This window comes from Atractosteus spatula, chromosome 17 (assembly GCF_055471065.1).
Source record: "Atractosteus spatula isolate fAtrSpa1 chromosome 17, fAtrSpa1.hap1, whole genome shotgun sequence".
In the NCBI taxonomy this organism is placed as follows: Eukaryota; Metazoa; Chordata; class Actinopteri; order Semionotiformes; family Lepisosteidae; genus Atractosteus; species Atractosteus spatula.
Window position 1 is genome coordinate 9,575,465 of NC_142722.1, and position 15,431 is coordinate 9,590,895.

Here is a 15,431-nt window from a genome sequence, read left to right on the forward strand (position 1 = left end):
CTGAAGTGACTGTCGTTCACTGGCGACAAAATGCGATCCTAGTACAATATGACGAACATGTCAAAGGGTAACGACAGCCACGGGTTTTTAAATGTATGATACTGTTTATAAGGAAGCCATGCTGGGTTAAGTACATTAGCTTTTCATAAGGAGCTTGGACATGTTTTTTGTAAACGTCGGGGGGGGGCACTTATTTTATTTCAGACGAAACCTATAACACAAAAAGCAAAATCGTTTATTTTTTAGGAGATGATAGAAAGCGGAATTACCTCCAGGATGTCAGGAATTCTTGGAAATTCAGGACAAAGTCACCACCCTTCAGCGCAGGATTATCGGTAAGGCTGTTGCTGTTGTTATTATTAGTTTTCACTGAAAAGTTTGAAAGTTTGTGTGAATCTTATGGACAAAGGCATTGCCATGAATACATTTTTTTTAAATGGAGCTTCGGAATGAGCTCTTCGGCTGGGTCGATTTGGGGAAAAAGGAATGACCGAAGCAGGGAATGAGTTTGCGCATTGTAAAATGAAATATCAGAAATAACCACTTCCTTTACTCTGACGCGAGGTTAGCTTTACTCCCAGGCAGCAGTTACTGCCCGACAAACCCGTGTTTTTCTAGTTTGGAGGAAGTGTGTTGGACTCGCAGCTGGAGGGGTACTTGAACAAGCTGCCGGTCTGTGCGGCTTTCAACGAGTCTTTTCTGGGAATCTCGTGTACAAAACGACGATGAGAATAAGTGATTTTCGGTCTGAATGCATCTGTCAGAACCCATCAGCTCTGTTTACACACTCTTGCTGGCGGCACACGGAGGGACTGAGCCCCCGGATCGGGCGGGTAGGCGCTTGGCGGAGGGCTCTCGGGGTCACTGAGGAGGGGTAATGGCCTCCAATTAGCGAGGCGCAAGGGCTGCTCTGGGAAACCTTACGCGACCGATTTTCTTTTTTTGTTCTTTAAGGGACGGAGACACTATACACGTCTTGTTGTACAAACGTTTCCTTTTCCCATTGACAGGGAATATACATTCAAAAACAAATGCACACAGTAGCACTTTGGGTATGTAATTGTGCACGAATACGTTGACCCTACGCCATTATCCGAAATCCAAGGCAAACTGTTGTTCTGCGATGATGGGTGAATGTGTTTGTTTTATGCAATTATGTATATGTGCTGAGTGCAATCTAATAATACCCATTGACCTAGTGCGGGAAGGTAAGGGATAATTGTTTATCGTAATTCAAACACCAGGCGTCGTTATGGTGATGCAGACTCACATTGCGAACTGTTTACAACTCATTTGCAAACCGTATTTGTAAAACTATTTTTAAGGGCTCAAAAGCGCCATTCGTTACAAAGTCTCACCCTGGGGCTATATAACCGCGCTAACTTGTCTTTTTGGTTTTAATGACGTTTGTAATGCGATTGAATGTTTGCTATATCTCATGCAACTGTGCAGTAACGCACTAAATAGGCTGTAGTGAACACTCTGGAAATCGCTTTGCACTGATTCTTACTTTCTACAGTGTGCAGATGAACGCGTGACCGGGTTCTTACGCGAGAATGCCTGCAATGTTTGTTTACCTGTTGCTATTGGCATTCGCTTTTGAGCAGTCACTGTAACTGGCGGATTCACACCCCTACAGTGGAGTAATAAGCCGTGAACGACGCTCCTTTCAGGTACTTTTAATGGACGTCTTTTGGGACAGAGAGCATTTTAAGTGGCGCTGGATATTGCACGAACGCTCCGCTACCCAGAGCGGGCGGCTCCACGCGCGCGGAGAGTGAAGCTCCAGGCAGAAGACCGCTCCGGAGCGCGTGCCTGCCGCGCGCATCCGAAGACACGTCTGTCCGTCTGCAGCCACGAGTCATGTCTTCTGACTGACAGCGTGGAAATGCACTGATGAGATTCACTGGTCATCCTCGAAATACTGAGATGGCATTTTAACTGGGTAATGGCAAATAAAAACTCCCAGCGCTAATATGCTCATTTGTAGTGGAGTGGGTAAACGTCTTCACGTACAGTAGTCCAAGTTCGGATGAATATTTCTTGAGTTCCCAAATATTTAAAACGTGCATTTTGCAATTAATCACAATTGCATATGTAAATGTTCCATCATCGGTTTTGGTCTTTGAAATGACCCTTGTTTTAGTTTCCCCATTATTTGTAAGACTATCTGCACAGCTAAGAAAAGACACGTCAAGAAACGTTCTTGGGAAACAGCCCTATTAAAACCTGTGGTCGTTCTGACTACGACTGACGCTTTTGTAAAGGTTAGAGCTGCTTAGTAGAACGCTATAGTAAAGGCGTTGTTAGGGAAACTGTGAAGGCAAGAGAGACGTAAAATAGCTCCTGAATTTGATACGGTAGTAACGGGGACGTGGTACAATGAGCCCCTGGGCTTTCTAAGGACTAGATGACTAGAAAACTGTCTGGGGACGGATCTAACGATCGTGATCCTTAGATCCTCAGGAATCTCCCGAATAACTACTGTGTCTCCAAAAAGGATCGCGGCGAAAGTCACCATTGAACACTACCGTCTTGGCAGAATAGTCCAGCTAACATGCTTGTATTTTGAAGACTGAAAAAAAAGCTAATATTTATTTTCATAAATAACGAAAGAAACGATTAAAAAAATGTCATTGTTCGCAATCACAGTATTTAAATGTACTGTTATTCTGCTAACACTTCCCTTCTCCCAAGCGAGTTTTCGTTTTACAAAGCCTTCGGAAGTTCTGCAAGATTTAAGTTTGCTTTGGACGGGGCTGAAGCCCTGTTCTACGAGTTTATTTTGATTCGTCTAATCATACTGCAGGAACCTTTGTGGAAGTTATTACAGGTTCAGTAAGTCCCATACAGCCCTAAACAACTTTACAGACTTCACCTTGGATTATTTCATCATGTGAACGTGCTTCCTTTAAAAAGCATTATCCATCCTTTCCCAGTTGCTAATTTATCCTGGAGGGTCGCTGTAGCCGGACCCTAACCCGGCGGAACAGGGTACAAGGCGTGTCTACAGCCTTGGGCAAGGCGCGCACAGACACATTCACTCGCATGCATACGGCGTGCAGTTCAGAGACTGCAATTAGTCTGGTCTGCATGTCTTTGGACTGTGGGATTAAACCGGGGTTCATGCCAGGTCCCCACAGACAGAGCCACATTCGAACCCAGGACCCTGGAGCTGTGAAGCCACCATGCTTCCCCAGAAGGTATCCGTTATATTAATATACAATTTACTCTTTTCGCCTCTTTTCTAAAGCTCACCTCTTTGAAATTTTCCAACTAAGAAACATGGAATACAGCTGATTCTTCTTTATATGGTCTGACCCCAGAAGGCACTGGATATCTTTGGTAAACTAATTTATCAAAAACAGTGTATCTAGCCTTCATTCTTGACTGGGAGATGCAAGCTTGAAATAGTTTTTTTAGATAAATATATTTAGGTTTATATTTTAGAAACATGCTTAGCCTCTTTGAAGAAAAGATGGAAATGGGCATTAGATGTTTCTTACATAGCCTGCATTTTATTTTTAAAACACAGTGAAACTCAATCATAAATTCTTCCATTTTATGATCTGATGTACTGTTTAAGAAAACGCAAGTATATTGCAAGAGTGGCTTGGATCCATTAGCTACTAACTACTGAATGAGCAAGATGGGGACCATGGCCCCCTCTCGTTGGTCAAATTAACATTCTGATTTCTCACGAAATCTCTGGTTGTTCCTTATTTGGCCATTCTGTTTTGCTAGTTTCTGTCCTGCGTACACTGCTTGTGACGTAGTGCTGTTATCTTAAGAGCCCTTCCAATTTCATGTTCTGTACATACAAACTTCGTGTGACCTTGCAGCATAACAGACCGAGCTATAGCAACAGGACATTCTGAACACATCACGCCCTGCAATGAAATGCAGATTGATTAGCTGTTGCTTGATTTCTAATAGCTTTACAGAGGAAAATATAATAATCTAGAATGAATGGGCATAAGTAATTAAAATAAAAATCGGGGTTCTGAATTTATGAGTAGTGGCGGACAACTTTATGTACAAAAGGAACTTCCGTGCTCCACAAGGAGATTTATAACTCCTCAATTCAAGATTCTCTTCTTACTCATGAGATTTTACTTTGCTGAGGGCCCACTCAAGTGTATGAGTGTCAATTGAATTATAAGGGCACTATTCCAAGAAAAGAGAATGTAAGTTTGATTTTTTTTGTAGTGTTACCTAAATGGATACATAGAAGCAATTAAAGGTCTTTATAGGTAATTGCATTGTTAATTCAATAAGCAAGGTTTGTGTCCCTATAGTAGGAGAATACTGCAAATGGTAAAGAAAGTGCAGAGTTTATTTTGTCCCAGGAAGTCGTGGGATTGTTTGTGTGAGGTTCTAGTTTGTGTATCTACCCAGCTAAATCCATCTCATGCATCCTCCTCACCTCCAGTCAAGCACAGCGCAATGATTCTCAGTCCCACTGGTTACAATTCTTACCTCCTCGACTGTTTGCAAAAGAAGATGAGGGTTTAATACACACACGGGCTACAATATCTGCGGTCGGTTAGTATTTCTGAAATAAGGGTTACATCACTTGCGGTGATGGGGGAGAGGTTTTCAAATGACAAAGCCAAGATATAAAATCAGGTTTCGGTGGGTTGAGTTTGAAATTTGGGCCGGCACTGGGCGAGTAGGCCGGTTCTTTAGACCTTCCTCCTGCCGGGCGAGTGTAACTAAGGCCAGCCTGCAAGGATGGAGGCTGTGTGCTGGGCTGGGGTAAATGATTTAAGATTTATCGGGTGACAGGAGGCGTGTGCAGTGCAGCTTGACCCCCACCTCCCCCTTGAACCTTGTGTAGCGCACCAGTGGGGGCGAGGCGGTGTAAGAGGGCCGGAACGGGACAGGGAAGCAGATGGCACTTCATTTGTCCCCCCCCCCGTGAGTCCACTGTCATTCCGCCAGATTAATGCAAGCAGGCAGGTTAAAAAAATGAAGGGGGGAGCGACTGAAAAAACAATTAAGGAAGGGTCTAGGGAACAACAGGGCCACGTGCCACTGGGCCCCAGTCGTTTGCAATACAATGGGTGATCATCTTTCAATAGAGAAGCCAACTGTTGCAAATAACATGGGCCTACCCTACATTTCAAATTATTTCATGCCCTTGTTTACTTATGATTCAGCCAATGGTGAAGGAGAGAGTTTGGTCACCTGATGGGGTTTTTTTTTTGGACCCTACAGTGCCTGGTCTCGCAAAATAACTGAATAGCAGTGGTTACCATGGAGATCCTAATTATTGCACTCTCCGTCTACAGTAGGAGTGTGGGGAAGATTGGAGAGGATTCAAGTGGGAGGCTCTCTCTTTTTAGAAGCCATCTCCATTTCCTTTACAAAGAAAAAGAGAGAGAGGGAGTACAGATTTCTCATTATGCCATAGGCACTCAAGTGGCAGGATTAGACGTTTAAGCGCTGCAGGAAAAGTGATTTGTTGGTTTTTATTTATTCAGTTCTTTTTTCTCTACCCAGCGGTAAAACAACGCATGTATAATAAGCTATGATATATGCCATACACGTAGTTCGGTTGGCCCCTGCTACTTATTAGGCACGAGAAGTTTCAAAATTGCTGCATTTAAATATCAGAAATATCAGATTTCTTCAAACAAGGTTATTGTATTTTATTTTACTGTTGATTTATGATTATGGTTTTTGAACATTTTTAAAGCGACCATTAAGAATTTGAACTTGACCAACTTGAACTTTGCACTGGCACATAGAAAAATCACATTTAAGAACAAAATGGAAAAGAGCCATTCACCTAGCCCTCAAAATTAAAGATCAACAAGTGACCTCATAATGCAAAAGCTAAGCCTCTTTGCCCCTACAGTGATTCTACTGTAGCTCAGTCTGCTGACTGTGTGAATGGCTTCAAAAGACACCAATGCCAACAGGTGCTCATAGTTTGAGAAGGCATGGATCTTCATAAACCCTGCTCAGAACCAGTACGCAGGTCCTGAACATACTGTAACAGTACTTTCTCTAGTACCGCACAAACCTGCGTTAAGCCAGCTTGGAGCTCTTGCAAATCTGCACCTTTAAAAGAGGAGGAGTGAACACAACAGCAAATCACAGTCTCTTAAATGTGAAACACAGTGACGTTTAAGAAATCAAATGTCACTATCAAAAAGATGGGAACCCTCCTTTCAACGCTTTAAAAATTTACACACAATATTCTTTTTCCTGAAAAACCAATAAACAAATTGGACATAAAATTACACCCATATAAAGGTTGAAGAAAACACTGGGCCAGTTCAAAATGTGCATTTTAAATGGGGTTCTTGAACCTTGCTCATGATTACCTGCAGATTGCTGACCACAGACCCCTCCCAGCTTAGCGAGGATGAGCTCCCCAGTGACCTGCAGTCGCTGTCCTGGCTGACTTCAGTGGACGTCCCCCGGCTGCAGCAGATGGCCACAGGCCGCCTGGACTTCAGCATGAGCTCCCAGAACGCCATGCAGCAGCCAGGTAGCTGAACCTCAACACCACACCTGCATTGACACAGGAAGATACTGTAGTTCAGTGTACTCTGACATAAAGGATACTGCAATATCTACCAGCATGCTTTATTCTTCATAATAGAACGCACTAAAGCAATGTGATATTTTGCAAAAACGACTGCAACAGAAAAACAACATTTGGACAGAATATTCCGAGTTTATTCTTGTACTAGGCTTGGTTAAAATTAAAATTTGAGGATGCACAGCGAGTGTCTCTAGAAATTAAAATTTGATTAAGGCCTTAATGGAAGAATGAGAGATGTTTTAAGGTTCAGTTTACACTAACACACAGGAAAAAACTAGACAAATTGACATTCTCAGTTTTGTAAAGTGATTGTCTTTGATTCTCAGCCCAGATGAGCAACGTGAATGTAGCTGGAGGACAAGGGACGATGATTCACCTGCAGAGCAATATGCAGAACAGCATTCTGGGAATGAGCACAATGGCAGCACACAGTGGAAATGTAAGCATCACAGCAGATTTCTTTACAAGTGAATTGTATGGTGTGCAATTTGCAGCATAAAGTGTGAACAGTTTGCGTTTTATTTGGACAGTATATGTGGACTTACTGGACACTCAGGGCTTAAACTAATGGCATAGGAGATTTGAAAGGTGACATCTGGATATTAAAATGAGGAAACTTGTTACACGAGTTTCAGGAATAAATTAGTACATTGTGCAAAGTAGGTATTCTGTGACCAATTACAGAATCGTCTGGGACACCGATGCAATACATGAGCCCAGTACAGCATAATGGAAAATGTCTGCCGTTAAGCAATTGCAGATATACAGCACTTTCAATCTAAAAAGAGAAGTATAAATATCGAAGGAATCCTCAAATAGGAATGCTCTGCTTTTTGTTTATGTACTGTAATGTAAATGTAATAAATGTAAGTAGATAGAACTGATGTAAAGTCCATAATTTTTCACAGATCTCACAGTACTCCATCAGTGGCCAGCCCTCCCCCGGATTCCAGTCCCCCCCTTCAGTCTACCAGCCCTCCGCTCAGCAAGTCTTCTCCATTGCCCAGGCCAGCCAGCAGGTACCACCTTCTACCAGCAGGGTCCTGCCACTGGGTTGTGGCCCATGTAGAAAAGATAAGCAGACAAGTGTCTTCCCTGAGAAATTTGGGGGTTGAGATGTGTAGAACCAAGGTCCGTCTTAACACAAAACATTTCCCATGGAGCTGCTATTACAAACAGTGTACAGCAAAAATATAAGTTGTATTTTTTTCCCAAAGTTGCAGTAATTTTCAAAAACATAATAGGTCAAAATGTGTTGCGCTTAAGTATAACAAGTGCTTTTTTATGTCTGAGGTGTCCGATTACAGTTGCCGAACACGGCATTTCTGCATAATGACAACTTATTGATAGAGAACAACAATGCATTTGCTGTAAATGCTGTCAAATGTCTTGGTTTCTGTACATTTCTACTAATGTTAGTTCAGTCATAGCTAGGATTTATCTACTCTAGAGCTTTTGGTATTGACTTAATAATGGAACCCTATATAGATATTTAAGTCAACAAAGGGAAGAAACACCGACACAAATGCTCAATTAATGACATTCCCTTCCCCAGTGTCTCACCCTTGTTATTATCCCTCCACAGTGCTCCCCAGCTGCTCTCTATAGTAACACATCCTACAGCAGCCAGAGCCCGTTCAGCCAGCCCCGCCTCGCCCCTCACAACAGCCAGGACCTGCAGCCCAAGTCCTACCCCAAGCCCATCTACTCCTACAGGTGAGGCCTCAGTGTCTTGTTGTCATCCCATTCAAGAGACTGCCAGCTTTTGGGATAAAAAACCGCACTACAGCACGTGGCTGGGGACAGCCCTGAGAGGCTGGAACCCGCTGGAAGATGCCCAAGCTGCAGTAGAAAGGGCCGTCTGGTGCCTAGCTCACCTGTGACCGCTTGTTCACTGAATGGAATCAATCAATTTGCTCATGAGGTTATTCACAGAGAATGTTTCTCTGTGGGTCAGTTGACCAAAGACCAAAAAGTCTGTGAAGGAGTTGGTCATTCATATACAGTGGATTTAGGTAGCAGTTAAACTGGGGTAGCTGTCCTGGAAAAAACTATAGTATATCTGAAGTATATGCAGAGTTCAATGGAGAGCTTGGTTTTCTTTTGCTTTTTGTCTGTGAAGTTTTTTGCTTAATACATTTTCCTTTTTAAAACAGTTAAAAAAAGGTTTAAAATAGCTCTTCTCCAAGTCTGATCACTCACTCACTTTCCTCCACAAGTCTTAAGAAGCTGCTGTGAAGGTCACCTGGCGTCTGCGTGGTTTACAATGTTGAGATTTCCTTTTCAGCTGCCTGATTGCTATGGCTCTGAAGAACAGCAAGACTGGCAGCCTCCCAGTCAGCGAAATCTACAGCTTTATGAAGGAACACTTTCCCTACTTCAAGGTAAGGATGGGCGAGTACCCGACAGAAAGCAGGAAAAGGCAACGAGACAGGCCCCTGCAAGGACTCATCAAATACAGTTAGCGGAGAAGCGGGGAAGGTGACTTGAGGAATTGATGAAATATTGGATTGCTTCCTTTTTTGCAGACGGCCCCAGATGGCTGGAAAAACTCCGTGCGGCACAACCTGTCCCTGAACAAGTGCTTCGAGAAGGTGGAAAACAAGATGAGTGGCTCCTCGCGCAAGGGCTGCCTGTGGGCCCTCAACCCCGCCAAGATCGACAAGATGGAGGAGGAGATGCAGAAGTGGAAACGCAAAGACCTCCCCGCCATCCGGCGCAGCATGGCCAACCCAGGTGTGTCACGGCCCGGCTCTGCAACAGCCCGCCCGGGCCCAGAGGACACCGGGGCTCAGCTCTGTGCGCAGAAAGTGATTCCGCTACCAGCATGACAAATTAGAATTTTAAACTGCAATGGACTGGCGTCCCGTCCAGGGTGTACCCTGCCTTGTGCCCGTTGCTTGCTGGGATAGGCTCCGATTCCTCTACAGCCCTGGAACCCTGAAGGGGTTCGAAAATGGATGGTCGGCGATATACTTATAAACCCCTTGGCAGTTTCTAACCAGGGAAATGAACACTTTTTTAATCCTTCCAAAAGGGTAAAAGTATTTGGCACAAATCTGTTCCACGTAACAGGAATGGATGGAAATCGATAAGCGCGTCGTGAAAGAACGTTACTAATGAAATTCTGAACCTCTCTTCTCCACCCAGACGAGCTCGACAAGCTGATCACGGACCGGCCGGAGAGCTGCCGACGGAAAGCGTGTGACCCGGGGATGACCCGCTTGCCCCCCGGGCAGGGCGGCCTGACCCTGCACCCGCCGCTGCCGCCCCAGCCCGTGATGACCCTATCCCTGCAGTCGCTGCCCCTGCACCACCACCAGCTGCAGGCACAGGCCCGCCTGGCCCCCGGCTCGCCCGCCCCGGCCCAGACCCCACCTCTCCATGCCGTGCCCGACCTCTCCCACAGCCCCCTCGCCCAGCAGCACGGCAAGCCGGCGCAAGACTTCTACAGCCTGCACGGCGACATGAGCACCGAGGTGGACTCCCTGGACCCCAGCATCATGGACTTCGCTTTACAGGGTGAGTCTTGCAGCCCACACACCTCCAGGCTCACTCATTTCTTTATCCTTTTCTCAGGAAAAGCAGAGTCTAACAGAGTGTCTTAGGACTTACTTAATACTAATGTAGCTGGGTATAATGCTCGAGTACTCTTAAACAACAGGCTACAGTTACTTATTTCAGGATTTTTTCAAATAAAAGAAACTTACCTCTTCCAGTGGTTTCCTGTGACAAATGGAAACCATTTTATAGCTAAGATTCTCGCACCACTGTGTCAGCTTGCTTGGTCAGGCCTTGTTTGTGCTTTTTGGCCTCAGCGCTCATGCAGTGCCGCAGTCCTGAGAGTATTAACTGCATTTAACAACTGTAAGAAACTGGTCGCAAGGCATTTGTATTGGACACTGCATTTAACTGTAGCCTAAAATCACAGGTGTAAAAGCAATGCCCTGAAATCATGCAAAAGAATAACGGAACCTCAAAGTTTAACCATAGGCTAGTTGCAAAATTGTCATTAACAATGACCAGGAGAGTGCTTACTTGCTAAGATAAGGTTCTCCCATTAATGTCCTCCTCAGGAAATTTGTGGGAAGATATGAAAGATGAAAGTTTCAACCTGGAATCGCTGGGCGCCTTCAGCAACTCTCCGCTGCGTCTCTCCGACTGCGAGCTGGGGACGTCTAGCATCACCCCAGTGTCTGGGGGCAGTGACCTCTCCTTCTCCGACCTGCAGGTGACTGGCCTGTACACCACTTACACAACACTGGACTCCGTGTCATCCCAGTGCATGAACACGCAGGGCAGCAACAAACCCATCGCCCTGCTCTAACACGTACAGGAGGGGATTTCTTCTGGAGACCTCGGACCTCATCACAGCAAATTACAAGAACTTAAAAAATACAATAACGCAAAATGAAACATCTCACTTTTCCCCACAGTGGAATGACTTCTTGAAACCACTCCCTGGCATCAAACCCCACCTCCTCTTAGGTTTGGGGACAACGCGTGTCAGTCCAGCTTGCAATTGCTAGTCGATTGCAGTACCTAGGGTCATTTTTCATCCAGCTAGGTTTCACAGAAGAACATCCCTTTGTCCTCGGTTAGGGCAGACTGATATTTTATGATTTTTATTTTTCATGCCGTTACACAAAGTAGCAAAGGCACACAAGAAAGGCAGTGAAACCAACACAATACAGTTAATCAGAAGACGGTAAAATGCCTTACACAGATTTTGAGCGGAGAGCTGATGCCACCTATTTCTTCAAGATACAGTATTTGTGTTGGACCTGACCCATCACCAGCATGGACTGGTACTGAGATCTCCAAGCAAAAAATAAACCATAATGGAGAAGATGACGTCTAACCTGTGGTACTGGAGCGCTCCAGTCTTTTAATAGGAGCTCTGTGAGACTGGCCCCGCTGGGACATTTTAAACTTTGAACACTATGACCGATCATATGAAGAGGATGCTGATGGCCAGCCAAAGTTTTAGAACGCACTGGAAAAAGGAGTTCACTTCTTCAGTGCAAAACTGGATTAAGTTGTCTTGTTACCTCCTCTTGTGAATGTTATATTTACAACGATAGTTAAGTGTCCTGTGCTTTTTGTACTTGTTAGACAGTATTACGGTGTATATGTTTATTTATATTTATTGATGTGACACGGTAGTGATGAGACCCATCACACAGGCAGTGTTTACATTTTCTTGAGCTGCATTATCCCTTAATGTACCAGAATGAGAAAGCAAATTATGAGCTACATCAATGGCACACTGATTGAATCACAAAAGAGAAAATAAAAATAATCACTCTGCTTCTACCCTTAAGTCGAGTTGTGTTTCATGCAGTGGTCCAAAACAGACTTTTTAAAAATGCAATTAATTTTTAATATGCAATTTAAAAAAGTAAAACTTTGTCGAGAGGAAAAAATATACCTTGACAGAATATAGTTTATGAAATCAATAAATTGCCGTTTGCTAAACATTCAGTCGGGTTTAACTCATCCCTGAAAAATGTCCTTTGGTGTTGTCTTACGGAATCTAAAATTTTAAGAACTAAAAAACAGCTGTAGCCATTGTCTCTTGATAGCTTTGCAGTGTCCTTTCAGAGGGAATACTAATGAAATTCCCTCACATTTTACCGTGTTCTGAGTGTTCCATTAAATAATTGAGACTCTGAGGATCAGAAAGTGCTATAACATGGCAACAAACTGAACTGGGGATATTGCAGCTTCACTCTTTACTAAGAGTGTGTACAGTGTCTTTCCTGCAACCATTTTAAAGTTTTTTTTTTACATTCAGGTTTTTACACAGAGGTACTAAAAATTGAAAAGAACTACATTTCTGTATGTAAAACCATCCAACCCTTAGTAATAAATTTGAACGGGAAAAAAATGTACCCAGACTCCTTAGTTTGCATACATGTACTGATCACTGGAGTGATTTATGTGAGCTTTAAGCAGTCTTGTTGAACACTGGATTAAAGGCGCAGCATGATTTTCAGTCACTGACACTTTAGAGGGCAGGCCAGCTTGTTCCAGGTAAACAAGCAATTTTGTAAATGAGAGAAATTAGTGGGACAGTGCAAAACATTTTTAGCTGAAATTCAAAGCTGAACAAGTATATCTCAGGTCACACTAAAGATACACAACAAAAATATTAAGTGCCAAGACAACTTAGTTTAAAAAAACTTTCTTTGACCCTTTAGAGCAGTGGTTTCCAGCCCTGAAAATGAAGAACGCTGGCCTTTTTGGATTGTCAGCTGCGTTATTGAAGCATTACCTAAATCACCTCCACCTGTGGCCCTGGAACCAACTGAAAAGATCTAAATATGCCAGATTATTTTAGTTATGTAACAGACCGCCATCCCTTGACCTCATGAATACCCTTCCGAACCAGGGACTCACCAGTTTAATTCCATTCCTAACTGTTGTGAAAATGCAGCTGTACTGGAGAAAAAAAAAAGTGCAACTTTTAGGGCAGCTGCGCAGCACTTCAGCTCCTGGTCCCAAGTTGGGTTTTGGACTGGGGCACCTTCGGTGTACAGTCCACAGCTCTCCACCTCTCTATATGGGTTTTCTTTAGGAGCTTCAGTTTCTTTCCTTAGTCCAACGACTTCATGTCTAGGTTACAGTCTCTGAATTGGTTCCGGAAAGTGTGTGAGTGAGGGAGTTTACACATTTCCCGTGATGAAGTGTAGCTCTGGCTCAGCACAACCCTCAAAGGATAGGAAATGAAGGGGAACCCTACTTTATAGGTGACCTTTGAAAACGTTGCAAAAATATTTTCATTTTCTTTTTAACTGAGCGTACACCTATGTCTATCACCTTAGATAAAGAAATACAGTTGTAAGCAATTCGTCTTTTCTGCACAAATTTCCCTGGAAGTCATTTCCTTTACAGAGCATCATTCAGCATAAAGATAGAACATTCAAGTTCCCTTAAGCATCATTTTATCCAAGACCCAGCTTACAGAGCAAATACCAATGAAAGTAGTTTATTAACTGTAAAACACTGCACAATGTTTGCACTTATAAACATGTGTAAAGCAATCCTACAAAGCTACTTCATCAGATTACCCCCTACACACCTCTGAACGTCTGTCATCATACTCAAAACTAGTGTTATAATAAATACATACTGTAGTGTGATCAAGCATCTTCAATAAAATATTGCAGGTCTGTATCTTGCAAAAATACAATATGCAACAATTTTGGTTATAGCATTCCAAGGCCACAGAAATAAATGAGGATATTAATCCTTACATAAAACCATTTTGTATCTTTATCACATTACATATCAAAACATAAGTCATTCATCCCTTACAGGACAAAAGACACTCATAAAATCTTGACTCTGTTGCCCTGTTCTATACAGTAAAACAGCATCAAAGCTGAAGTGGTTTTGTCTTAGAAGGGGAGCTATCAGACAGGTGACATTTATTGGTACTTAGCTACTGACTAAGACTCCCTTTAATAAACTGATTTGCCTCCTCATACTACAGGCTACTACAGAGGTGTAAACCATAATTACAATCACATAAAATCATGTTACTTGTTGGCAAGAGAAGGAAGTTAAAATAATAGCATCCCCAATTTCATAAACCCCAGAGTGAACAATAACATCTCATTATAGAGTTCGGTAGTAAAACAAGTTCCTTGTTCTTCAACTGGTCCATAAGAAACAGAGCAGAGCCTGATCTGAGCATGAGGTATACAAATATTTTTTCAGTCATGTAAGCAGTCAGTTTTAGTTAACCACAGGAGTTATGAAAAATCAAGCCTCATTCAATATGATGAAACTTACTCATTCATATAGAATGTATCAGTAGAAAACCCACAAAAAACAGTATAATGTCTCATTTTACATCTACCCTTTTTCAAATCTATGCCACCAAAAGGTAATTGATCCTGTGATTATGTTGCTCTAAGACCAACAGGAGAGCTGAACTAAGCAATTTAAACGAATTCTCATTAATCCTTGATAGCATTGCAAATGGGATCTCTTGGTATGCAGTCCACTTATGTTACTGCAGGTATCTTTTTTGTTTTCATTTATACAGTATATAAAGACATAAATCCCTGAAAACACATGGAAGGCATGACTAAGTATCTTAAATTGTTCAGTCTCTATTAAAAGATCTTCATTTACATACATTTCAAATGGGAAGCACTGAAGAGCTTTTTTAAAAGTTGACTGGATTTTTATCTGGAAGAGCCAAGTGGGGGTCAAAGGGGTATTTGAGTGGCTTCCTGTAGCTGAACATGATACATGAACTAGTGGAAGGGGAACAGAAGAAACCATAGCTCCTGAAGATGGTGCACTTTGTGCAATTGTGCAGCTTGGTGGTATTAATGTGACTTAAATGTATTTAGTTTAGGCAACCTGAAAAATCAGCAATACCAAAGGTGATGCTAGAGAAAGGTGTGCTTTCACATTGATACAAGTGGTTAACTTTTTTTTCTTGAGTACTGCAGGAGTCACAGGAGTAAGTTTTTTCTTTTCAGCTACAGTAATAAGCAGATTAAAAATGGGTTTATTCAACCCTCCCCCCAAATCCTGGCTTTTAACCAGCTGCCAAACCTCCTCTTTGACTGGCAGCAAACTTCATCCCTGAATATCCTTCGAGGATCCCGTGTGCATGTGCATCCTAAGATTTGTCCGCTGCCCAGCAGTGCCTCAGCTGGAGGGTGTGCTGTCCATGGTGGCCAGCAGCCGCGAGATCTGAGCTCTCTGGGAAGGAGTGATGTTCTGGGTCATGTGGATGATGCAGTCCATCGCCACCTCTGGATTGGCCTGCACCAAGCTAGTTAAAAAAAAAACTCAGTAAGAGAACTACCGTTATCGAGCACACCATCGCTCAACCATGTCCAAGATC

The 15,431-nt window shown here is 43.0% G+C and overlaps 2 protein-coding genes across 9 annotated transcripts in view; one reads left to right on the plus strand and one right to left on the minus strand.

Annotated features, from left to right (window-relative positions):
* The first annotated feature begins 249 nt into the window (after positions 1 to 249).
* Positions 250 to 10,886, plus strand: foxn4 (forkhead box N4). The gene is made up of 9 exons (XM_088935660.1): positions 250 to 335; positions 6,342 to 6,502; positions 6,886 to 6,998; positions 7,468 to 7,578; positions 8,145 to 8,275; positions 8,847 to 8,943; positions 9,088 to 9,295; positions 9,710 to 10,081; positions 10,636 to 10,886. The coding sequence occupies exons 1-9, from the start codon at positions 250 to 252 to the stop codon at positions 10,884 to 10,886; spliced, it is 1,530 nt and encodes a 509-aa protein (XP_088791786.1).
* Positions 10,887 to 13,534: 2,648 nt separating this feature from the next.
* The window catches only part of acacb (acetyl-CoA carboxylase beta), a 36,632-nt gene continuing 34,735 nt past the window's right edge, over positions 13,535 to 15,431 (minus strand). For all 8 annotated transcript variants that reach the window (XM_088935665.1, XM_088935664.1, XM_088935663.1 and 5 more), the window contains one exon: positions 13,535 to 15,359. In XM_088935665.1, coding sequence (XP_088791791.1) covers positions 15,233 to 15,359 — 127 coding nt within the window. In that variant the 3' untranslated portion in view covers positions 13,535 to 15,232. The remainder of the gene's footprint in view (positions 15,360 to 15,431) is intronic.